The sequence below is a fragment of the Gigantopelta aegis genome, chromosome 6, assembly GCF_016097555.1.
Source record: "Gigantopelta aegis isolate Gae_Host chromosome 6, Gae_host_genome, whole genome shotgun sequence".
Taxonomy (NCBI): Eukaryota; Metazoa; Mollusca; class Gastropoda; order Neomphalida; family Peltospiridae; genus Gigantopelta; species Gigantopelta aegis.
The window spans coordinates 89,795,717-89,821,064 of NC_054704.1; the positions used below are offsets into that span (position 1 = coordinate 89,795,717).

The window sequence follows — 25,348 nt, forward strand, 5'->3', positions numbered from 1 at the left end:
GGTACAGAGCTCTGTCGGGTCATGTGTTGATTCCGAGGCAAGAGGCTTTTGTGAAATAGCCTACAAACTGCTTGAAATAGAATAAAATATACTGAAATAATCTATAAATATATTTATTGTTGACTGTATAATGGACTTTAAAATTAAAAAAAAAGCTTTCCACCTTTTTAAAAAACCCATTTTATTACAAGTGAGGGCTACACCGGCTATCTCTAGAGCCAGTAGAGGTCAAATGTCATCCAATCAGCGACAATGTTATTAATTGTTTTGTTTTATCGTGTGCTAGCTCAAGCTGTCAAATGCATCAACGGTGTCATCTTTTAGTAATTTTCATATATATATATATGGGAGTTAAAATTCACAACTTTTATTCCTTTTTTAACATATTATTTATTCCATTATGTAAAATATATACAATTTGGATTTTTTCGCTGGTCAATGACAATGTGATCAAATATTTTTTTCTTTCATGTTTTGATATTTATCGTTTCACATTCATGATTCAAGATAAAAATATACAAACGTCACTATGATTTTTAAAAAACACTATTTGGCAAATATCGCCGTTTAAATGATTTTATAAAAAAAATTATTTCTTTCTTTTTTTTCTCCCTCTACCCCCCACCCCGTAATGATGACATCATGTGAGACCAATTGACAATTTTAATTTTACCCACCCATGGTGGGCACATATATAAACATCAACATTTACCATAAATTATTAATTATACACAGCTGTTTATGATAATTACACACAAAAATATTAATACCAACCCTTTAAATTGCCCTATTTGCATAATATACATGTATATACTTTTATTTAATTTAAATTTATTTCACAAAGTACACATTTTTTGTACTCATTTTGGTGGAAGATACATGAAAAATATTTAATACGACATTGGATTACCATAAATGCACCATTGTGTCCACACTGGATTAGTGTTGTTTTCTAACAGTTTTGTCATTTTTGTTATATTAGTACAAAGGCTTCTGGCTGAGTAAAAAACCCTCTAAACTAAACTCCTTTAATATCAAGACTTTTTTTTATGATATGATGGGTTTCCGGTTTAGATGGGTTTCACTGTAATTAAAAACACTTACCCTTTTAAAGCTGAAACTCCCGCTAGTTGAATGTCCCGGTGCCCTACTAGATCGATATTTGGGTCGAAGACAGTTTTCACATCAGAAACTTTCATACAGCCCTACAAGAATTAAAGAACCTAAAAGTCACACATATTACATACTCAGTAATGACATCAAAATCAACTGTTTTGATTAGCATATCTGAAGAAAAAAGTTTTTCTTAAAACAAATTTAAAAAACCCATTTCAAACTGCAATTGAATTACTGTGTAAAAATTATAATTAACTAGATATCAATATTCATAAAATGCTTCACCTTTGATACATAGCACTAGAAAATCAAATACCCAACATATCCAATAAATCATTTAATTTTTTCATTTATACTTATTTTTGTGCTTATATCCAATTAAGGTTCAAGCACGCTGTCTTGGACACACCTCAGCTATCTGGGCTGTCTGTCCAGGACAGTGGGTTAGTGGTTAGTTGTCAGTGAGTTGCTCTGGGTGGGAGCTAGTACCGGGCTGCGAACCCTGTACCTACCAGCCTTATGTCTGATGGTTTAACCATGACACTGGCTGGTTCCAATAAATCAAGACCTATGTAGAGCACTAATATTAATCTAAGTCACTACGATCAACTATAGCTGTAATTATAATTTCTGGAAAGTAAAGCTCTGGCCCTGTGCTTATAAAAGTTTTAGTTTGAAAGTTTAACATCAAGTCAACTCCACACAAATTGTGTGTGTGTGTGTCAAGTCTTTAGAGATTGGAGTCTAGATTTTAAACGTTTTATTATAATTACAGACCCTGGTTATGACACAGATAATGTGACAAAAGTTAACGTTTGTTTTGTTTAACGACACCACTAGAGCACACTGATTTATTAATCATCAGTTATTGATGTCAAACATTTGGTAATTTAACATGTAGTCTTAGAAAGGAAACCCACTACATTTTTTTATTAGTAGCAAGGGATCTTTTATATGCACCATCCTACAGACAGGATAGCACATACGATGGCCTTTGATATACCAGTTGTGGTGCACTGGCTGGAAGATAATGTGACAAATACCAACTTTTACAAAGGACTCCGAGAAACAACACTAAGCATAACAATGTTAACATTCATTAAAAGCACTTGACATGATCACAACCAAAAACCAAACACAGGTATCTCGTTGTTTACAATTTGCTTGACAAGTGGGACAAAAACATACCTCTAAATCTTGTTTGTTGGCCAGCAACATAACAGGAACTCCAGATAAATATTGATTCTTGATCATGTCATCTGAAATTAATGTCACTGTTCATAATTACTGTGCACTTTGTCAATATTAATTGACACCATTACATACTACATGTACAAATATACAACCTGAAGTGAACAATCACCCAAACTGCTATAAACACAAGGAAACATGTTGACATAACACCTGCATATATATCTGACAATAACTACTGAAATGACTGCTGCTGTAAACTAAAGTGATCTGCAAGATGATACCACAGACAATGAAAAAACAACGTTCAGCTGTTTCAATATTTTAATCGTGGTACTACTACAAGTTCACTGGTCCTAATTTTGACCAGAAACGGTACCCACAATAAGTATGGAAGTGCAGCATCCAGAAGACAGTACAAAATAAACCTTGATGAGAAAAAATTTCATATACTGGTTGTCAAAAGATTATACACACAGCCAGCTTTTCTGGCAGAAAACAATTTGAGGGTACGTAATAAAACCAATAAGTTTCCCTAATAGGTGGTTATGGGTTTGAATCTTTGAAATTGGCCACTGCCTTTCATTTGCTTTGACAAATTTTAAACAGCTGTTGTCTTACTATCATCTAAAAGATTAGAACATATATCCATTAATTTCCAAGATTTTAGAATATTTAATTTTACCCTCTGTACCCTCTGGCAGAAACCCTGATAGCCTACATCATGAAAAGCATGTACACCAACATGTGCCAAGATGACGGCTTCCACCCTTCATCTCATTCCTTGACCAAGTCCTCTGATCAGCTAGTGGTAAATACAGATCTCCTGGGACCTAATTACTAAACTCTCACAACTCACATCTCATAGTGCAATGCAAAAAGACTCACAAGGATGATGTGAGAGAGACGAGCTTTAACAATTAGGCACCTGGTGTAAAGCTGCATCCAATACTGCCATAGTCTGTAGACTATTACTTTCTGGCATGAGTCCTTTTGATTTTTCTCACGAGTCTCAACAAAATCAATTGTTGGAGTGAGCTTTAGTAAGTTCCAAGGATTGATTTTCTTGAAACTCATGTCAGAAAAACCATCTACAAAAGGATGAAGGAAGGAAGGAAATGTTTTATTTGACACACTCAACACATTTTATTTACAGTTATATGGCGTCAGACATATGGTTAAGGACCACACAGGTATTGAGAAAGGAAACCTGCTGTTGCCACTTAATGGGCTACTCTTTTCAATTAGCAGCAAGGGATCGATCTTTTATATGCACCATCTCACAAGACAGGATAGTACATACCATGGCCTTTGTTACACCAGTTGTGGAGCACTGGCTGGAACGAGAAATAGCCCAATGGGTCCACCAACACAAAAGGATGAGTGCCAGAAATATTTTCTAGTTCAATCATACTTATAATTTTAGTATAATTATTATAAACTTCACTGCATTTTATTTTTGTACCATGATGACCCTGATTACAATTGATATATATTATGTCACTAGAAAGAACGCATGCAGTGTTACATATTACGTGACGTCACATACTACCTTTTAATTATGAAATGATGTAATGAACATGTAGCAATGACCAATTAACCAATGCAAAGGGTGCATTACCATCTAGGGTACGTGTGCTAGACAGTTTTTCCAAAACAGCTTTCTGGCACCTTTCTACTGGTTAATTGAACTGTGTATATAATGCTTGTATGTGACATCCAGGATTGTCCCAAATATTCTCCATCAGAGGCAGATGTAATAAAATTAATGAGCTATTCTAGAGGCAAGCCATTACAGTTCGGGAATGACATGGCATAGCATTGTCATGTATGTATTTATGCACAGGTCTTACGGTAACCAGTTTAAAAACATTTTGGATGTACCAAAGTTAATGGATGTCAAACATTTGGTCATTTTGACGTATAGTCTTAGGAAACACGCTACATTTTTCAGTTAGTAGCAAGGGATCTTTTATTTCTATACCATCCTACAGACAGGGTAGCACATACCATGGCATTTGATATACCAGTCATGGTGCACTCGCTGGAAAGAAATATAGCCCAATGGGTCCACTGACAGGGATCAATCCTAGCACACTGAACACACATCAGGCGAGCACTTTACCACTGGTCTACATCCCACCCCTGTATGTACCAATCACCTGTGAGGTTGTTTTCAATGGTGATCATGTTCAGCTTACAATCATTCAATACACAACTCCAAATTATTACAGAAACTTCACCAGAAGGGACACTTAGTTTGATGTTCCGAAACACTAATGCCACCAAAACCTCATTTGTCCATATCCTTATTCATGCCATATTCACAGGAATGTTTTAACACTGCACAACAGCTATATTAAATATCCACACTGGAGAAAGCTTAGGTCAGGTCAGGTCCTAGGGTTTTACGTGCACATTCAGAACAAGCTGTTGTAGCGCATGCCTGTCATGGGCACAAGAGCCGGCCTCAGGTGGCTCCTCCGTCCATGACAGGAAAGGGGGGGGGGGGGGGGGGGGGGAGAGAGGAGGGACCACCTGCACTGGCAGGTGCAAGGGAGCATCAGCAGCCCGAACAAGGTCGGTAGCAGGCGGGGGAGGGTGGTGGTGGTGCTATAGAATTTTGAATGGAGCAGTTAATATGCCAAAGAGAAAAAGTGCACAATTTTGATTGAGGAATTTGGGCGCAATTTTGAACGGTCGATCAAAAGGAAAATGGCAGAGCTAATATAGGTTTTGACATTAGTGAATCGAGAGTAGCTCGTTAATTAGACCTCTATGATGCTGTGGTGTCTCCCTAGGTTGCCCATAGGGCCCTTAGAAAGGGCCATCTGTTGAATGCTGCACTTGTTGAGGACAGGTAATGTTGAAAAGAGATGGAGAAAGCTTGGAGTGTTTTCTCTTTTAAAAATACATTACCTGTCCTCAACAAGTGCACCCCCCTCCCCCCCATGCAAGTGGTCTGGTCCGAACATCCCAACAGCCAATGGGATGGCCTAAAATTCTACACTGTATGCTCCCTGTAGTTCTGGTCATGTGACTCCAACTTCCTTCTTTTTCCATGAGCGCATCAACGGATAACAGGAAGTGGGGAGGCTCGCCGGGAATAAATCCTTGAGGACAGGTAAAGTGTCTTAGCAAGTCCTCACCTTTTGATTCAAGAGACATCTCAGTGTGCAGCCTAGAATCCAACAGCAACCTCAACAATGACAAGGACGGCTAGTGTTCACCAAAGTCTGCGCAGCCACCACCGGACCTAGATGATGAAAGCCATCAGGAAGTAGTCAGCAAATATGGAGTCCGTCGCCCAAAAACAACCAGTAAGTAGGTGCTGAATGGGTGTAGTACAGTGCAAAGACATGGTGGCGACTAGTGCATGCAATTCATGCGAAGCTGAAGATGCAGGCAAACCTATCTTCTGGTACACAGACAGGATTGTAGACTGCATCCAAGTAGACACAGTATTCTTGGGAATGTCTTTCAGGTGACTTTGGTGACAGGAGAGGAACAATCTCGAATGGCGTTGACAGAACGAGCGACTCCTCTCTATGTAATGATGCAAAGCTCTCACCGAACACAAGGATAAATCTTCCACATCGTCTGGACCCACAATGGATGACAAAGCTTGAACCACGTATGATCGAGGTGCTTGATTAGGCAGCTGATTCTTGGCCACGAAGTTCATAAGGAGCCCCAAAGTAACAAAACTGCGTTCTCGGTGAAACTGGAACCTGAATCCACATCTAAGGCTTGAAGCTCGGGAACCCGTTCAACTGTAGCGAAACCCAGCAAGAAGACAGTCTTCCGTGTTAACACTTCCAAGGATGACTCTTCTAGATACTCATATGGTGCCGACGTCAAGGACCGCAAGACCAGATTCAAATCCCACTTTGGTGGACAAAAGCGATGGACTTGATCTTCCAGCTTAAACCCCTTGATCATCTTGTGCATCTCAGGGATGGTAGACAGCTTCGTAGTAGTGGCTGGATCATGAACCGTAGCAATCACAGACACGTACCCTGCAATGGTCGACACTTTGAGCTTCAGAGACGTACGAAGATACAGCAGGAATCCTGCAAGTCGAGGCACCGGAATAGACTGAGGTCGGAGTTTCAGCTGGATGCACCATTGGTGGAAACACAGCCATCGGACATTATACAAAAGTATCATGAAAAACCCCAAAGTTTGACTCCAAAAAACAGAGCCAAAAACACGTCCAAACCAGACAGTGAAAGGAAAAAGAAGGAAGTTGAAGTCACATGACCGGAACTACACGGAGCATACAGTGAAGAATTTTAGGCTGTTGGGATGTTCGGACCAGACCACTTGTGTGTGGTGGTGGTGGTGGTGGTGGTGGTGGTGTGTGTGTGTGTGTGTGTGTGTGTGTGTGTGTTTAGGACAGGTAATGTTGAAAAGAAATTTCGGTGTGCAGTTACTACATTCTGGAAGAAGCATGAGTGGAATACTGCACATCACCACAATCCTTGACAACATAATTACAACAATTACAACTGTCCCTAATGGTAACATATTGGACTTCATTTCCTCAGGAGATGCTTCACGTTTTTCCTTGAGTATAAGAAAGTAAATGATTTAATTAAGTTAATTAATGGGATCCTAAGAAACCCACAACCTAATACCCCCCACCTCCTAACCCCAATAACATCATGGCAGCGAATCCCTTCATCACTTACAGACCTTGGAAGGCCCTGATCATGTTAGAGAGACAATACAAATGATATGTCTAGAGATTGGCTGGCTGTCAACATACCGAATGCTGTCTTGGATTCGTCAATGCGTTCTCGGTCGGAGGAGTCCACAATGTAAATCACAGCATGGGACTCTGCATAGTACTGTAAGATAAAAAATTAATTGAAAAATGCAGAAAAAAGAGAATTATTTAGTGTTGTTGTTATTGTACCCTCTCTACAATTTCTAAATACATATCTAAAATCAAAAGACAAAGAGAAAATCTTTTCTTTCTTTTTTTATCTTTTATAACATGGGAGTTTACATCACACATAAGCATGACTAACAATTTGTTTTTAAGAGAGAAGATCAAACAGTTTACAGACTGCCATATTGAAACAATGGTACAATTGGGCGGTATTCAAATTTCAGGTTTGGTGTCAGTATTTTGGGGTGATTTACCTTGGTATCTGTACAATATTTGGTACTGACAAAATACCGATATTGAATGGTGTTTTCGGTACATTCGTCTTTAAATACATGCCCGAGTTAAGGCTCACCCGCTAATTTCATCTAAATAAAATTAAATAACATATACACGGCTCTTCTTTTCAGTCATTATGTGTTTGTCAGATATATTGTTACTGCTTTACTAAATGGCGGCAAACATTTTTCAATACCGATTTTTTTTTTTTTTTTGAGATTTGCTCAGTACGGTAAATCAGTATTGATATGATACTGATATCAAAAGGTATCCTGCCCAGCTCTAAACAATGGGAATCATTCTGTAATTTATTTAAAGCATACAATTGTTGAATTAAACAGAAACGACTGTTACTAGTGTTAGTTCAATGACGACTCAGGGTACTAAAAGATGTCTAACGTATAATAATGACACTTGGTTGAGTGTTAGAAAAAACCCCTAACTGTGACATAATCTTTTAAATCAAATCTCTTTCTCCTTCTCATCGTGTAGTTACTGGTGATGTCAAAAGCCCATTTTTAGATATTTGGTTTAAAATAGTCTTGTCACAGACTAACAAACAATACTAACCTTATCCCACAGAGACTGTAATTCTTCCTGTCCACCTAAATCCCAGAAGTTGAGTCGTACTCGACCGATGTCAATCTTGCCAACTAAAATAGAAACAGAAATAAATTTTTATCTACAACAAACAAAAACATAATTTTAATGTCATACAGGCAAGGATTACTAGGACATTTACTGTAAATATAAGATATATTCAGGCCCTAATCTTGCCGGTGAAATGAGTGTTTTTTTCGCCGAAAGTTAGCTCAAGTCGCTGATTTATTAGCAGTAGTCAGAAGTCAAAGTAATATTCAGGACCTAATCAGATTTCAAAAACGAAATCACACAACAGATGTCAAAACCTCAACTTGTTTACTCTCATAGCCCACTTGGCATCTTGTCGCCGTATGTCAGCCAGTGTTTTTACTTTGGTGCCAGACTATCCTTGAATAATGGGAAATGGTTTCTGTGCAAACGCACTATAATGTACGATTGATTTTATGAAATAATGTTTTACCGTGTTCAATTTATTATCAAAATCAACCAACAAATGTTTCTGTTGTGAAGAGATTAAATATGCCGTTATCTAATGCTGACATTCTTCAGATATACCCGTAAAGGGGTTATTGGTTTTTCTTATAGTGACACGTGTCGTGCCATGTGCTGTGACCAGTCAACCATTGTTAATCCTCAACCACATTCATTTCAGTAATGCCAGAAAATACTTTAATTTTAACATAACATTATCAAGTACTTAATAAAACATACAACTGTTTTGTTTAAATTTTTACTGGAAATAGTATTTTATATCGAAATATTACCATTACAACTGGGTGTAAAATTCGGAATTGTTGCGACTGAATGCAGAAACGGGCGAAACGTTACAAAGTGTACCGATAAATGTTCACTTCGCCTATTTTTATGAAACTTCTCCCCTTTCTTCTGGGAAGGGAGAAGTCACTTCTACTTTTTCAATTCTAGATTAGGGCCTGATATTTTTAATAATGTAAACTTACTATTAAGTCCAACAGTACTTGTTATTTTTGAGAAATTCATTCCTTGATAATTTTTGTTGAACTTTGTTTTCGTCTGTTCCAAGTATGTCTGAAAGGGAAAAAAATATTGTAAAATTTAGTTTGCTTCAAATTAAAATATTCTTATTGTAGCATACAAGTTTTTTGCTAGAAGGGTTTTCTGAAGAAATAAGAGCAATAACAAAATAAATTAAAATAAATTAAATTAATACACAACAACCACTGTACAGTCAAGTGGTTGTTAATGTACAGGTGGCTGTTATATACAGGTAAAATAAACATTTACATATTATGAACAAATCATGCATTGCAATAACAGGTCATGGCAATAGTCAAAGAGCATTAAATATGCTACATATATTTTTCTTACTTATATTCTACTGTTCATCTTTTAAAAAGTTAATCTTCCTGGCACTTAAAGGTAGTACTAAACCAAATAACTTCCGGCTGGGCCAAAGTTTGAAGTGCACCTGACATTTGATAGAGAAGTTAACACCACAAATACTGTGATTGGTGATAAATGTGAATGTGTTGGTAGTAAAAAAAATTGTTTCACAAAAAATTTATGCAATTTTATTTCATCTAGTACCACTGTGTCAAGTAGCCTTGTGCTTGAAACATGTATGGGATACCTGTAAAAACATTTACTCAAATTTTGTCACGAATTAGGGTAGTCATAGATACTACCAGTTATCTCTGAAATGAGTAGCTTGACCCACATTTTTTTCCGATTCACTTTAAGGTTGAGAGGTGGTATTATTTCTATATGTGGTGTTTATATCGATTAATACACTGCAGGTAGGAGTTTTAGCCACATATGTTACTATTGTCTTCTATGGGATTTGATTTGGTAGTATATGCCCTAAATGATCTTTGTATGAAAATGCATCTAACTAGCAGTGGAAATAAATCAGGTATTGGTCAAGGAAAAGTTTAAACTCATTTTGGAATTACTTTACGGTTAATTCAATGGTATGGTATTGGTATAACAGTTTGCCGATGTGCAATGGTTGACCAAACATCACTGGTGATTGCCACAACCTGTCTGTCATTTATTTCATTTCAACTTATTTTCGTGCTTATATCCAATTAAAGTTCAAGCACACTGTCCTGGGCACACACTTCAACTATCTGGGCTGTCTGTCCAGGACAGTGGGTTAGTTATTAGTTGGTTAGTGGTTAGTGAGAAAGAAGAGGGTGTAGTGGCCTTACACCTACCCAATGAGCCCTTAAGAACTCTGGGTTGGAGCTGGTACCGGACTGCAAACCCTGTACCTACTAGCCTGCAGTCCAATGGCTTAACTACTGGGCCACTGAGGCCAGTTCATGTCTGTCTAGCAGTATTCGGACACCTAGGAGAACAATGCAACCTTAACAACAACACTTCACAGTACCAATTAAAATCAAAAGACTGTTTATAATTTAGTTATTAAATTTAAAAAAAAATTAAATTCAAGTTGTGGCCACACATGATATATATGCTATTTCAATATATATGCAAAATTTTATGATGCAAAACATAATAAAAAATAAGTAAATGTGAGTCTATAGCCGTAACAGCAGGTTCAACCATTTATCTTGATAAAAAAAAATGACTGCTATATACAGAACAAATAAAGAAAAAAATGCACCGGAATAGTTTAATAGGCCATTAGACTCGACTGAGTTGTTCTTTACTAATAGTGTAACAGGTCTGATTTTCTCTGCAATTTGCATATTTATTAGTACTGCATGAAGAAGGTTCATATAGAAAAAAATATTAAAATAAAGTCTCAACTGTTTTTCCAGCATTGTCGAGTCCAAGAATCAGCACAAAATACTCTTCTTTTTGGAAGAGATACTTCCACAAACCAGACAGAAGAGTGTACATCTGAAAGAACAAATTTGATAAAAATCACATATTCAATGAGCTATGGTAAACAACATGTTATACACATCTTTTCTCTATTGATCATGCTGTTTGCACAAGTGGAAATACTTTATTGCAGGGCGCAATACTGCGAGTGAAACACTCGCCTATGCAAGTGAAATTCTGTTATGGCGATTTAAATTTGCAAAACACTAGCCTTTTGGCGAGTAGATTATTTTTTCAGAATGAAGCTGTCACTGGAACATTTATTTCACTAATCAGTCAGACGACACATATACTAATGATCGAAACTGTAAACATACACTTCCGCATTTTGCCCTGTTTGCGGATATCACACTCGGAGCTCTCCGGCCGACTTGACGATCGAGGTGTTCGGAAAGCCTCGTGACACATCAGGGTTTTCCGATTGTAAATGAGTTTTTACAAAGCATTGGATCAATTGCTTCGCAGCCAATTTGTTTGCACCTAAAGTTAAGCTAAATGTTACATGGCGGGAATATGCTAAATAAATTTTTTTTAAACGTTCGAGAATGTTGTTGGTAACGATAGCATATCGTGAACAAAAAGAAATAAATAAATAAAATACATCCTAGTTCCGGTAACTGTAGCCGTCGGTATACTTGTCGGAATCGCGTAACCCAATTAAAAAACGGTTTACAAAGGAAAGTAAAACAAAATAGGGCCTAATTGATGATTTGTTTCTGGATTCTTGGAAACGGATTTTTTAGAAGTTATGTCGACTGGAAACAAGAAACATGCGACTATAACTGCATATTTCCAGAGAAATTCCATTACGCCTGTAAGTAAACATGTTTATTTTGAGAATCCTCGTTATTAGATTTTGAATTTTTAAGATACGATAAAAATAGGAATCACATGTATTGCGAATACTGTCGTAAAGCGGGTACCGGTTTAGCGGGTACTACTGATTTTGTTGCTGGATCTAACAAATTTAAACGTGAAAACATTCGTTCACACAGTGAAAGTCATCGTCACACAAGGTGCCGTGACCACATTCTCAAATTAACACTGAAGCCACCAGTTCAACAGTCTAAAATTGCAAAACAGTTTAATGCCATTGAGACAAAGTCTGACGAAAATACTGTCACAGAGCTAAAGGTTAAATTTAACACAGCTTATTGCATAGCCAAAGAAGAAATGTCTTTCAAAAAATATAAAACTCTTTTAATCCTACAAAAGAAAAATGGTCTTGCTATTACACCAGGATATGCTAATGATGTGAAGTGTGCCGAAATGCTTTCAACGATTGCTAAGACAATAAAGGAAAATAGTGCAAAAGAATTAGCTCAAGCTAACTATTTTTCACTGATGATAGATGGTGCAACAGACAGTTCCATATCCGAGAATGAGGTGATATATGTTTGCTCATTAAATAAATCTGGTCTCCCAGAAAATAAATTGTTAGCACTTAAGGAACTAGAACATGCCCATGCCGATGGTGTTGTGTCTGCAATTAAAGATGCTGTCTCTGAAATGGGATTAGGTGAAGATTTAAAAACTAAACTGGTTGGTTTCTGTGCTGATGGTGCCAGTGTAAACATGGGGCAGAGAAATGGAGTTGTGGCAAAGTTGCGAGAAATTACCCCACATTTAATTGATTTCCACTGCATGGCTCATCGGTTAGAATTGGCGTTACTTCAGCTACAAAACAAGAGTCCCATGGTTCTAGCAGTTTCAGATTGTTTGCAGTTGATATGGAAGACATTTCATCCCTAAGAGCAAGAGGGAACTCAAAATGATTGGTGATGAGTTGGAAGCTAGTATATACAGCCCAACACCAGTGAAGGGAACTAGGTGGGTCCCTCATCTTGACAGAGCATTGTGAGTGTTTCTTGAGGGGAAGAAGGTTGGAGATTTAGCATCTGACTATGGCCACTATGCAGCAGTATGCACTCACATGGAAAGTTTAGCACCTACCAGTAAAAACATTGACATTAAACAGAGAGGTAACAGAGTTAAAAAGCAGATGACAAGTTTAAAATTTGTTGCATTCTGCCATTTCCTTGCAGACCTTTTTGGAGAGGTGGCTTTGTTGAGTCTGAAGATTCAGTCAAGGAATCTAATACTACCCACTGTAGTATCAGCAATTCAGGATTGTGTGGAAACCATCAGCAGCATGAAGGATGCACCCATTTCTGGTGGGCTCCAGGAGAAATTTCTTATGTGTATGGAAGGTCAGAAGACAAATGACTCTGAATTCTGTACATTCCAGGGGATTGAGATGAAGGGAGACATAATGGAATATGAAGACACATTATCACAGGCTGTTGGAAAAACTGTTGACATAACTGTTAAAGAATTACAGGGTCGATTTCAAAATCTTCTTGGAACCAATAAAGATGGTGCTCAGGATGTTGTGAAAAAATTCAACATTTTTCATCATGACACATGGCCAGACTCAAAAAAAAAGAGCTGATGATATTTGGTAATCGGGACATTGAAGTGTTGTCTAACTGGTTTGAGGCCCCCTTGAGGGCTGCTGCATGTGACATCGAAGTTATTCCAACTGAATGGAGGCAGTTGAAAGTGCTGGTGTCAAATTCCTTTACGGATAAAGCCTATTCTGATCTGTGGCAGCTGCTACTGAGGAAAGAGCCTTACAAAGATGACTTCAGAAATGTGCTTCATCTAGTTGAGATAATGCTCGTTCTTCCCATTAGTTCAGCAGGGTGTGAAAGGGCCTTTTCTGCCCAAAAACGGATCAAGTCAGATGTCAGAAGTAGCTTGTCTGTAGGGAGATTGTCAGATCTAATTCTTATCTCAGCTGAGGGACCTGAACTGGCTGACTTTGATCCTGCTGATTCTGTGACTAAATGGCTGTCTTCTGGTACAAGGAAGCCTACAGGGTGTGTGGGTCAAAATGAATGGCCACAGGACATTGTCTCAGCATAACCATCTTGCCCCACTACAACCACCATGTCCTACTTACAGCTAATGTAATCAAGACTAGTAGCCTCTCCAAGACATATGATGTAATCTTGTTTATGTGGAGGTAGACCATTATGCTTTTAACATTCTACTGAAGAAACTGTTGTGTTTGTAGGGCAGAATTTTAATGGCACACTAAATATTAAACATTAATGACTTGAACATTTTCTTCACTGCTGGTGCATCTTGAACATACCCTTGAGAAAAATAAACAACACAGGATGAGGTTGGTGTTTAAAGTTCTTTAATTATGTTATTATAATTATCCATACTAATACATGTACTTCATATGTTGCCTGGTGAGTAACAATCTCTAGTTGGCTAGTATTTTTTTTCATTCACTAGCCAGTTGGCGAGTAAATATAAAGTGCTGCTTTGCGCCCTGTATTGCATAGCAATGTTAACAAACTGATTGCAACTTAATTTCTTTAATATTACACGTAAGTTTTCTGCTCTAGTGTCACTAAGGTAAAATAAAGTCAGTTTAGTGGGGGCCCCAATGCATAAGGCCAGATCTTTTTATTAGTTACTCATCAGATTCTCCAATGTAACAAATGAAAACATTAAATTAAAATATAACTGTCGCAAAATTTAGGGGGTGGGGGGGGGGGGGGGGTGATGCACCACTGAAAGTGATGACAAACACAGTAGGTTTCATGTTCACTATTGCCTATACTGTAAATATACATTGTAGTAGCTATCTAAACATTTAGCAAAATCCACATAAGTGACATATTACCAACATAAAACAGTAGCGACACACTAAAAAAAGAAGAAGCTTAAGTTGTGGGATCAGCTGAAATAGTATTTTTGATCAATTTTGACATTTTGCAGCTTACAAGTTACAGACAACTAACATTTAGTAAAACATTGTGCACTTATGAGCATGCTAACTAAATATTGTTTACTATCCTTTTAGTTTAACCATTGATGTGTGTTCAATTAATCACTGAAAAAAAATGTTTTTAAGTCTATGGTACGTGTCTTTAAATTTAATGTCATGAGATATTAGCATCTTGTATGGCCATACTAAATTCACTAAAATTTTATGCTACACAATATGTACATTTAGCAATAATTTGTTGGACATTGGGTACATAAAACCCTATGGTCAATTCAAGTTATTAAAGTTTTGGTTGCTAGTCAATTTGTACCATAGTCAGTTTGTACCTAATTTGGTTGTTTCGTACCTTGGTCATTTCGTACCATTGCAAAAAGTCATTTCATACCCTAGTCATTTGGTACCTTGGTCATTTTGTACCATAACTAAAAGTAATTTCTTACCATAAAAAAACATTTGCAATGTCAGACATGTTATCACCCCGGTAGTGTCTTTTATAAAAAAACATATTACATTACAAACATTTATATGATGCAACCACCACCTGCAAATGACTTTTTTCTTTTCTTTTTTTAACTTTATAAACCATTTAATTTTGTTAATTACCAAATGCGAAATCTGTCTGGAAATATCTCTTTACAACAACATTACATAATAAAAGATGCCATAACTCCAGGTTAACAGAACACAAATTCGATGTAACAACCCAGGGACAAACGTGATCATTGTAACGAGGTCTGACAGTTGATGGGTATTATGTGTATCAATGATACCTATGTTGCATAATTTTACGTTCTGAATTTCCAATTGTTAAAATAAATTTAAACCCCCCCCCCCAAAAAAAAAATTAAACATTGCACCCTTGTGGCAAGAATGCAGAACAACTGCTTTTAATGATATGGTCAATTTACTTGCAATTAAATTTTTACAATGGTACAATATGACCAGGCAGTATGTACAAAATGGATGGTACGAAGTGACTATGATTCCAAGTTTTTTAGGGGATGGATGGAGACAGGGAGGTTATTGGATGCAAGAAGTTACCTTTTATAGATGAAAAATTTAATTTTTATTCAACAAGAATTCTGCAGAATTAAATGTCTCGCCTACTATAAACATATTTCGTTTCACTGATAGATGCATTCATGGGTGTTAATCTCAATGTAAAAAAAAATCAATGTCTGTGGCATCAGATTTATAACAAAATATGTATTTCAAATACAGTAGCTAGCAACTATTTGGTCGTTGAACTTGATGATTGCTGAAGTATTACGCACAGTCATCTGTAGTGTTATTATCACATATAATAGAATAATGCTAGAAGTAGAAGACACTCTAGCTAGGCTCACACAAACCCAATTTTACATAACTCATTTTTTGTTTGTGCATTAAAATTTCGACATCATTCACATGGACATAACATGCCATAAATTGTCAGAACAAATTGTACCATTCCTCAAATAAAACATACCACTGACATCCCAAACTGCATCCACATAATGACAAAAACACAAATATGATATTTATGAAAATACTATTCTAGATTTTTTAGCTACGATATGTGAAACAAAATAGATTGCAATCAGTTAATGTAAAAAATCAATGTGGATATAAGATAAATCCATTCTAGTAAACAAGAGTGAAGCACCCTCCAGTAAACAGGAAAGAGTGTAACGTTTCTAACTGCATTCAGGCACATGCGTTTGCAAAAAGTATTGTACCGTGCATGTGTGGTTCATCATTTTCCATTTTTAAGGGGACTACATAGAAAAATATATGTTTCTTAACTATGCAGAGTTGACAAACACTTTGCTTAATATTTTTTTTAAAGGAAAAATTCAGTTTGCCAAGCGTTCTGGTCAGGTCCGCGTTTTATCAACACCTATAGCTAACACTTAATGTCAGTACTGATTAGCATTATGTTCACATCAGTGAATACTTTGTCAAATATAAATTTTTTAATGAGTTGATTTTTAATTAACACAATTTATACACTCACAATTATTTACAATTGTTATGAATGGATTATGAATACTATTCACAACAAAAGAGGCACAAAAATGTAGCCTTTGCAAATAGAATATAATAACTGAAAACAAATTCTAACAACAGGGGTCTTAAAAATCATAAAAATTAAACAATTTAACTGTGTTGATCTGGCACAGCGAAGTCATATGACACGCACTGAATGTTAATTAATCTTCCTCCTATTAAGTCAATTTCTACGAGTCATGTGGATCCAATATCAGTTATTTTAAGGAATAAACAAAAATGACTCCGTAAAATTAATGGTTTTAGGGTTATGTCATTGGCGTAGGAAGTGTGTGTGTGTGTGGGGGGGCATGTGCTCCCCCACTTTTCAGATATTTTGCTTTATAATAGTGTAAAAGTGTGTAAATATAAAAGTGTGCCCCCACCCCCACTTTTTAGCACCTTCCTATGCCACTATATGTAAAGTTTTGTAATTAGAAACTTGTCTGAACTTTACTGTTCATGAAAATGTTCTAGAACTGTGAAGAAAAACCTCACAAATGAATGAAAACAAATTGGATGTTATTTGTGTGCACGAGAAAACACGGGATGTGGTGAACTCGTATGGAAACTAACTCGTATGAACGGAAAACTCATATGGAAAACGAAGTCATATGGAAAAAATAACGGTGAACTCGTATGTGGATATACTTTGATATTTCTCTTAAATGTGTATTTTGACACTTGTTTTGTATACATGCTTCTTATTTATGTCCCCATCAGTCAACTATTTGCGTGTCAACCGCAGGTTGTGCATCAACGGCAGTCACCTATAATTAAAACACGCATGTCATTAGACTTATTTCCTGCAACAGAAACTGTAAACAATGCATGCATGTTGTGTTTCTCACTAGCCCGAACTTAAAAACCACTGGCCACAGACGTTGGGGTAGCGGATTTGTCGAACTCTGCATAAAAACAACAAGTTGCTATACAGTATTGGATATATCAGTTTGTAATTTCCATACGAGTTCACTGCATTTTCCCCCATACAAGTTTGTCTTCCATACGAGTTCACATGTGGATTTCCATACGAGTTCACTGAATTTTCCCCCATACGAGTAAGTTTTCCATACGAGTTCACTGAATTTTCCCCCATACGAGTTTGTCTTCCATACGAGTTCACATGTGGATTTCCATACGAGTTCACTGAATTTTCCCCCATACGAGTAAGTTTTCCATACGAGTTCACTGAATTTTCCCCATACAAGTTTGTCTTCCATACGAGTTCACTGAATTTTCCCCCATAAGAGTTTGTCTTCCATACGAGTTCACATGTGGATTTCCATACGAGTTCACTGAATTTTCCCCCATACGAGTAAGTTTTCCATACGAGTTCACCGCAAGCCGAAAACACACTCAGACACTGACGATATAAAATGGACCTTTAGATATCATGTATGTTATGTTTATTGCGTATGAACTTGCAAAATGATGGTGTGGGAATGTTCTGTTGTCCACCTTTGGGCTAGTCCAAACGGACATAGAAAGTATGGTTTATCCAAAAATGATATTGACTTAATGTGCACCCTGCACTACCTTTGGGCAACTAAAAATAAAATTCAAAACGACAAACATCGTTTTATAATATAAACAATAAGGGCTAACGGCCCATAGTTATTTAAATAAAAAAATAAAAAAATAAAGCAACATCATGTCCTACTATGTACCAGTAAAATAACAGTAAAACGAAGAAAGTCTTTTCACATCGTTATGCTGGCAGTTACTATTTTTAACTCTCTGATTCCATATTTTTCAGTTTCCATTTTTTTTTCTACTACAGAGTTATCTTACCTTCCGGTTTCCGGTTATTGGGGATCTCACACTAGACCTCATAATTGCGTACACATGTAACTAAAATATAGACCAGTTAGATTCGGATTATTTCTATTAATCAATGATAGAAATTATCTAATTATATTTTTGTAATTTTGTATGGACAAGCAGTCAAAGTTACAATCTTTTTATTTCAAAACCAAACTTGATAAATACTTGTGTAACGTAAGCCTCAAAGTTTAGAAGCGACCGAGACTATACAAGCAGACGACAAAACTTACTGATGATGTGTTCATATGAACATTTTTGGAAAGCGGTTGATCAACTGCAAAGAAGATTGTTACATGATTGGAGACAAAAAGGCCAATGTCAGCAAACAAATAATGATGTAATTAACAGGTGTACATCAGGATCGTTAAATTTTGTGCTAAAAACTTTTTTTTTAAAATAAGAAAAAAAAGCAATCTATACTAGGGTTTTACCTAAAAGTCCAAACCATCGTAGATAACTAGGTCACCGCGACCCACTTTTCATTATTTTTTCCACATGAAAAGAAATCCTTGTTCGGACCATATCTTTCTTATCAATTCATATAGATCATCAGACATTACATGCATGTGCAACTTGGGATGGCAGTGTGTTGCATACAAAACTAAGTCACCACAACCTACTTTTGATGGGCATATCACGTACCTCACCGGTATTTCGTTAGCGGGAGAAATGCAATATCTTGTTGGTTCAGGGTGTTTCAGGGCATGATTGTCTATACATATGCTGTATCCATCCATATCTGCAACACAACTATGGTCTGTATTGCATTAAAAAAGTAAATAATAAATGTCACTGATGTGCAGATTTATTCATTCTGTTTCATTATTTTAAATGAACCTATTCACTGTTTTCAGAGATGTTGTTTTGCACAGAATTGAATATATAATTCTGAATGTGACGAAAGCCATAGCCAGAGGAGAAGCCCCGGTTTTTAGATACGCAAACAGATCTTCGTGGGACAACATACGGTAACTGTTTTTCAGTCACTCAGGTTTAGCTACATAAACAGATCTTCGTGAGATAACAAATTTGCCAATTGTGAATTTTAAGAAAAAATGGCAAATTTTATTTTAATTTGATGAAAATAATTTGTGTAATAATTGATATTTTATTGGAAAATAGCTACCCTATTGGTTTTACATTTTTGAGATAATTTGCCAAAATGTTCTTATTACCCTGAGCTAGCCCTGCATGGTCATAGCTACCATTACCCAATGTACTAAGTTGACTACATAGCAAACATGGCCATTAGATCTACCCTGCTATAAACCTTTTTAACATTTATTGTAAATGTAACATATATCGCATAACCGCCTCCTTCAAGCATTGCATAATTCTTATACACCTTCACCATTTTCTACCAAGCTTTAATCCTTGAAAAATATTTTAATATACATTTATAATGTAAAATTATACTTATAAAATGTAGAAAATTGGTTGATTGATTGGGTAGGCCTCTACTGTTTTCACTTTAGCATCCTGAACTAAATAAATATTTTTTAAAACCCAGTTATATTCCTCATTCATAATATATGCTAACTTTTTTTACTCTCAGTCACTCCAAATACCCAAATTTCACACAAACAGGGGTGAAGTAAGTATAATTTAAAATATGTTTTATTTGTCTTTTTTTTTTTTCTTTCCCCCAGATTTGATTCAGCAATTGGGCTTGAACAGATTGGGGAAGCCAAACTGACACATGTGAGGTTCGACAGCATTAACTCTGTGAAAAAATTTGGTTTGTAACATTGTAAATAAAAACAATTAAAAAGCCTAGATTCCTTTCCTTTCCATAGCTTTTTCTCGGCTAACAACCTCATCTTGCATGAGAGATACACTTTGTAGAAAATGTTGTCAAAGACTGAGTCCCTAATGTACCGTACATGTACTGTTATTCTTCATTCTCATCGCCTCATCTACTTATTTTCCTGCTTATGTCCAATTAAGATTCAAGCATGCTGTCCTGAGCACACACACCTCAGCTATCTGGGCTGTGTGTCCAGGACAGTGGGTTAGTTGTTAGTGAGAGAGAAAAGGATGTAGTGGTCTTACACTTACCCATTGAGTAGTTAAAACTCACTCTGGGTGGGAGCCGGTACCGGGCTGCGAACCCTGTACCTACCAGGCTTTGGTCCTATGGCTTAACCACAACACCACTGATCATGGTTTCTTCATTCTAAGGGGGCAGGACATAGCTCAGTAACAAACAGTTTAAGTTTGTTTTGTTTAACAACACCACTAAAGCACATATATTTATTAATCATGGGCTATTTGGTAATTTTGACATATAGTCTTAGATAGGAAACCCACTGCATTTTTCCATTAGTAGCATGGGATCTTTTATATGCACCATCCCATAAATAGGATAGTATATACCACAGTCTTTGACATACCAGTGGTGTTCCCAGACTGGAATGAGAAATAGCCCAACTTTCCACCGATGGGATCTATCCCAGACCACCAAGCTATGGCCACATCCCCCCCCCCCCCCCCCCCCCCCCCCCTCCCCGCCAAGTGGTAAAGTGCTCACCCGATGTTCGATCAGTCTAAGATCTATCCCCATTTATGAGTTCATTAGGCTGTTTCTTGTTCCATCCAGTATTCCACAACTGGTGTAACAAAGGACATTGTATGTACTATCCTGTCTATGGGATGATCTGTATAAAAATATCACTTGCTGCTTTGAAAAGAGTAGCCCATAGGATTCTTCTATCATTTTCTGTGTTCTTTAACCATAAAATTGAAATATTTTGAGTGTTATGAAATAAAACATTTCTTTATTCCTTCATTCTATTATTTTATTAGTTTATGCATCTGCATGAAGATTCAATAAAAAATATTGTTAATTATTACTTTGTTCAAGAGCTAATTATTAATATGTTTTTAATTACACAGGAATAATTTATTAACAAACACATTTTTCCTTCAACTGCTTTATACCGTCTTAAGATATTCATAAGATTTTCTTTTTCATCTGGTTTTTTTCTAGGAATCATGGTAAAGGTTCTTTCACTCATTTACAAACTTATTCAAGAAGATAAATATTGTACCAAAAGGTGAGTGAGTCAATGCTCATTAATCTTAACAGATCTTTTCAACATTCATATTATCCAGGCTGCTTTTAATAAGCAGCAGATGGTAGTTTTTCACCATCTGTTTAATAAATGTTCATCAGCTTTATATTTTAACATCTAATGTGTGCATGGTTAGGTAGGTCGTCAGTGCACATTTGAAAGCAGGTTTCTGGTTGGTTGATATTAGCTGGTTGTTAATGGGTAATGTCAGTGTTTAACATAAACCAATGGAATTGTGTTTTTCTTAGGCTTCTTTATCAATATCATCTTCATTGTCCATGTCATAATTTTATGGCAAATGTAACAGCCAACCATAATTTAATTTTTATAAGCTGTTTATTTTCTTATAACATAACTTGTCATCATTCAAATTTTTTTTTTTTTTATGACACCACTAGAGCACACTAGATTATTAATCATCGGTTACTGGATGTCCAACATTTGGTAATTTTGACATATAGTCTTACAGAGGAAACCTGCTACATTTTTCCATTAGTTGCAAGGGATCTTTTATATGTACCATGCCACAGACAGGATAGCACATACCACAGCTTTTGATATATACATAATCTGAAATAAATACTTTATTGTCTACTTTAAAATTAAATAAACTTTTCTATCTTTTAATCTTTATAAAATAAAACTTAACATTCAGTTTTTCTTTCCAGAATGATAATTGTAATATATGTATTTAATTAGATTCCACATTATTTATTTTTCACTATGTTTTGCATTAATTTTAATTTTCAAATCACTATAACAATTAAATTTAGAAAATAAAATTTTAACACAAGTGTACTTGGATACCATGAAATGTTTTTATACCCCACACCCTGAAAAATTAAGACCACGAAAATTTCTGGTTATATGGTAGATGGAAATTTTATTTTTATATATATTATTTTCCAGAGATATCTACTATCAGTTCCCAGAACTGTTTGGTTCACAGTCGGTTCTTGATAGTGCTGTTGATAATTTAGCATGTATGCTGGAAGTACCAAGGTGGGAACTGCATGTGGTGAGAGTTTCATTATTCAGTCTCGCTTAACAAAGGAAAGGAATGTTTAATTACCCCCCCCCCCCCCCTCCCCCTCCCCCAACCAACCACCAGTACATGTTTAAAATATGGCAATTATTTGTCTCTCCTGTGGTACTTATGACACATGATGTTCCATGTATAAGTGTTTAATGACTCACTGCTATAATCAGAAAAGAGTAGGTGATGTCCTAGCAATGGTTTTCTGCTTTGATACACTAGACCTTAATTAATTTTTTCATTTATACTGATTTCCGTGTGTATATCCAATTAAGGTTCAGGCACACTGTCCTGGGCACACACACCTCAGCTATCTGGGCTGTCTGTCCAGGACAGAAGGTTAGTGGCTAGCGAGAGAGAAGTTGGTGTAGTGGCATTAAACTCGCTCTTGGTAGGGTTTTAGCAGGTACCAGGGTGCGAACCCAGAACCTACTAGCCTTATGTCTGATGACCTAACCACTACACCACCGAGGCTGGTGACACACACTAGACCAGGTGTCACAATGTTCTTATAACACCAAGTAGTCTCCAGTTGCAAGGAAGTCATTAAACAAACATTGCATTCAGTCATAAACAACAGTTGTATGGTCGTCTCTATCTTCCAATGGTCACTACTTTATTAAATACTAATTACACTGAGTTCATAACAAACAGCTAAGTATTAGACCTTGTTTGATTGTTAAAATGTAGACACTTTAACATTTCATGACTTCCATTATTAATATAACTCTTGGTTTATGTATGTTTTCAGTTAGCAACCAGCAAAGGTTGTGTGGCAGGAGATCTTCAGTTCTATGATGCAGAAGGACAATACAATGACTGCCAAGCCACAAGAGTGGTAAGATTAAAAAACCCCACAAAAAACATACTTAAATCAACATATTGTGACATGTAATGCTATTAATACAGATTGATATGAGGTGCCATCAAACAAAAATTAATTTCCTTTCTTTTCTTAAAATTGTCCATTAATGATGATTGTGAACCAGAATAGATTACCATACTACAGATTAGGTATTTTAATAAATAGATTTCAGTTGATAAAAAACGAAGAGCCTAAAACATTGATTTCTCATACTTTATCTTTGTTTTGTTTTGCATAGGGAATACAGATACCTGCTCACAGCAAAGACTTTCAATGTATCCTTAAATGCAGTGCAGCTATGTTGGAAGTACAAATTAGGTTCATTTTAATGTATCCATGTAAATGTGTACTACATTTGATTAAAAGTGGTTTAAAATTTTGTGCGTCCATCAGTGTTGATGTGTTACAGGACATCAGCATCACAAGTGTGAATAAAAAAAAATTGAATGTTTAAAACCCCCAGTAAACTCTGCCCTGTTTGTATCATCCTGGGGAGTGAACTTTCTGCAGATGAAGTACCTGACTAATTCATGAGAACATTCTGTGACAACCATGTCAAAACATCCTTTGAACTACGTCCTGTGCAGAGATATGAGCTTGTATGTGCTGATATTGTTTTCTCATTCAGATTTGATGCATATCACTTTGTATGAATAGTCTTCAAAATATATTTTTAATTGTAAAATGATATGTAGTATATTCTAGCAAATGTAAACTTATGTTTTTTTCCTGAACCATGACAAGCACTGCAGACTAATGCAAGGTATGTGTTGATTGTTGAAAAAGATGCTACTTTTCAAAAGTTGTTGTTGGATAATTTGTGTGACAAGTATGGACCCTGCATCATGATCACAGCAAGTATATAATTAATTTAATGTTTAGTATAGTTTTACATGCTCATGCAGCCTACAGTGAAACTTCCCTAAGAAGCCACCTGTATTAAGGAACCACCTGTCTTAAGAGGTCATATATTAATTCTCCCAAACCATTTAATATAGAACAAACTAACCTGTATTAAGCAGCCACCTGTCTTTAGAGGTCATATTTTAATTATCCCAAACCATTTAATATAGAACAAACTAACCTGTATTAAGCAGCCACCTGTCTTAAGAGGCCATTAAAAAAAAAAAATCTTTGGTGGCTGCTTAACAGAGATTTGATTGTTGTATACAATCTTGGTTCAATAGAATAATGTTGTCTGTTGTATAAGTATGCACAACATATCAATATACTGGAGCAGACACAACTAAAAAATACAAAGTAATAAATACAGGTACGTTTTCAGTTAAACCTGATGACAGGACATTGTGGAACCACCATTTTGACTTCATATACAATAACGCTTACCAGTCCTAAACATTAGCATTTAGCAAATTTTGGCTATCATATTATCACACTGGTTTCTAATGTTAATTTTGTTGTTGACATTTTATCATATTAGCTTTCTGGTTTCTAATGTTAAATTTTGTGTTGACATTTTTATACCATTTTTCAGGGCAAAGGTTTTCCTGATATGGGAACGAGAATGCTACTACGAGCTCTGAGGGACAGATTTCAGTTGCCAATGTTTGCCTTGGTGGATGCTGACCCACATGGTAACTGATGTAATAATCTTTCAGTTGTGTCAAGATATTCAGACTATCACCACTGTTTAATTTAATATGCATAATATGCACATGATTAGATATCCTGGTTTTATATTAAAACAGATGCAAATGTATTTTACAGACTGAGGGACCTTGATGTTAAAAACTATAATTTGAGTTGTTTCCCCTCCTTTAATGCTGTCTGATTT

At 36.1% G+C, this 25,348-nt stretch overlaps 2 protein-coding genes across 6 annotated transcripts in view; one reads left to right on the forward strand and one right to left on the reverse strand.

Annotated features, from left to right (window-relative positions):
- The window catches only part of LOC121374328 (ADP-ribosylation factor-related protein 1-like), a 31,781-nt gene extending 13,247 nt beyond the window's left edge, over positions 1-18,534 (reverse strand). The window contains exons 1-7 of the mRNA XM_041501394.1: positions 18,422-18,534; positions 10,838-10,930; positions 9,043-9,130; positions 8,051-8,133; positions 7,079-7,160; positions 2,305-2,375; positions 1,105-1,205 (exon numbers count right to left, since the gene is read on the reverse strand). Of these exons, the coding sequence (XP_041357328.1) occupies positions 1,105-1,205; positions 2,305-2,375; positions 7,079-7,160; positions 8,051-8,133; positions 9,043-9,130; positions 10,838-10,930 (518 nt within the window). The 5' untranslated portion in view covers positions 18,422-18,534. The remainder of the gene's footprint in view (positions 1-1,104; positions 1,206-2,304; positions 2,376-7,078; positions 7,161-8,050; positions 8,134-9,042; positions 9,131-10,837; positions 10,931-18,421) is intronic.
- A 246-nt stretch (positions 18,535-18,780) lies between these two features.
- LOC121375416 (meiotic recombination protein SPO11-like) overlaps positions 18,781-25,348 on the forward strand; it is a 71,921-nt gene continuing 65,353 nt past the window's right edge. For 4 of the 5 annotated variants that reach the window (XM_041502858.1, XM_041502859.1, XM_041502860.1 and 1 more), the window contains exons 1-9: positions 18,781-18,926; positions 19,433-19,546; positions 20,228-20,316; positions 21,568-21,634; positions 22,562-22,670; positions 23,440-23,526; positions 23,792-23,828; positions 24,298-24,407; positions 25,049-25,148. In XM_041502858.1, the coding sequence (XP_041358792.1) occupies positions 18,811-18,926; positions 19,433-19,546; positions 20,228-20,316; positions 21,568-21,634; positions 22,562-22,670; positions 23,440-23,526; positions 23,792-23,828; positions 24,298-24,407; positions 25,049-25,148 (829 nt within the window). In that variant the 5' untranslated portion in view covers positions 18,781-18,810. The remainder of the gene's footprint in view (positions 18,927-19,432; positions 19,547-20,227; positions 20,317-21,567; positions 21,635-22,561; positions 22,671-23,439; positions 23,527-23,791; positions 23,829-24,297; positions 24,408-25,048; positions 25,149-25,348) is intronic. The other variant, XM_041502856.1, reaches the window with a different exon arrangement.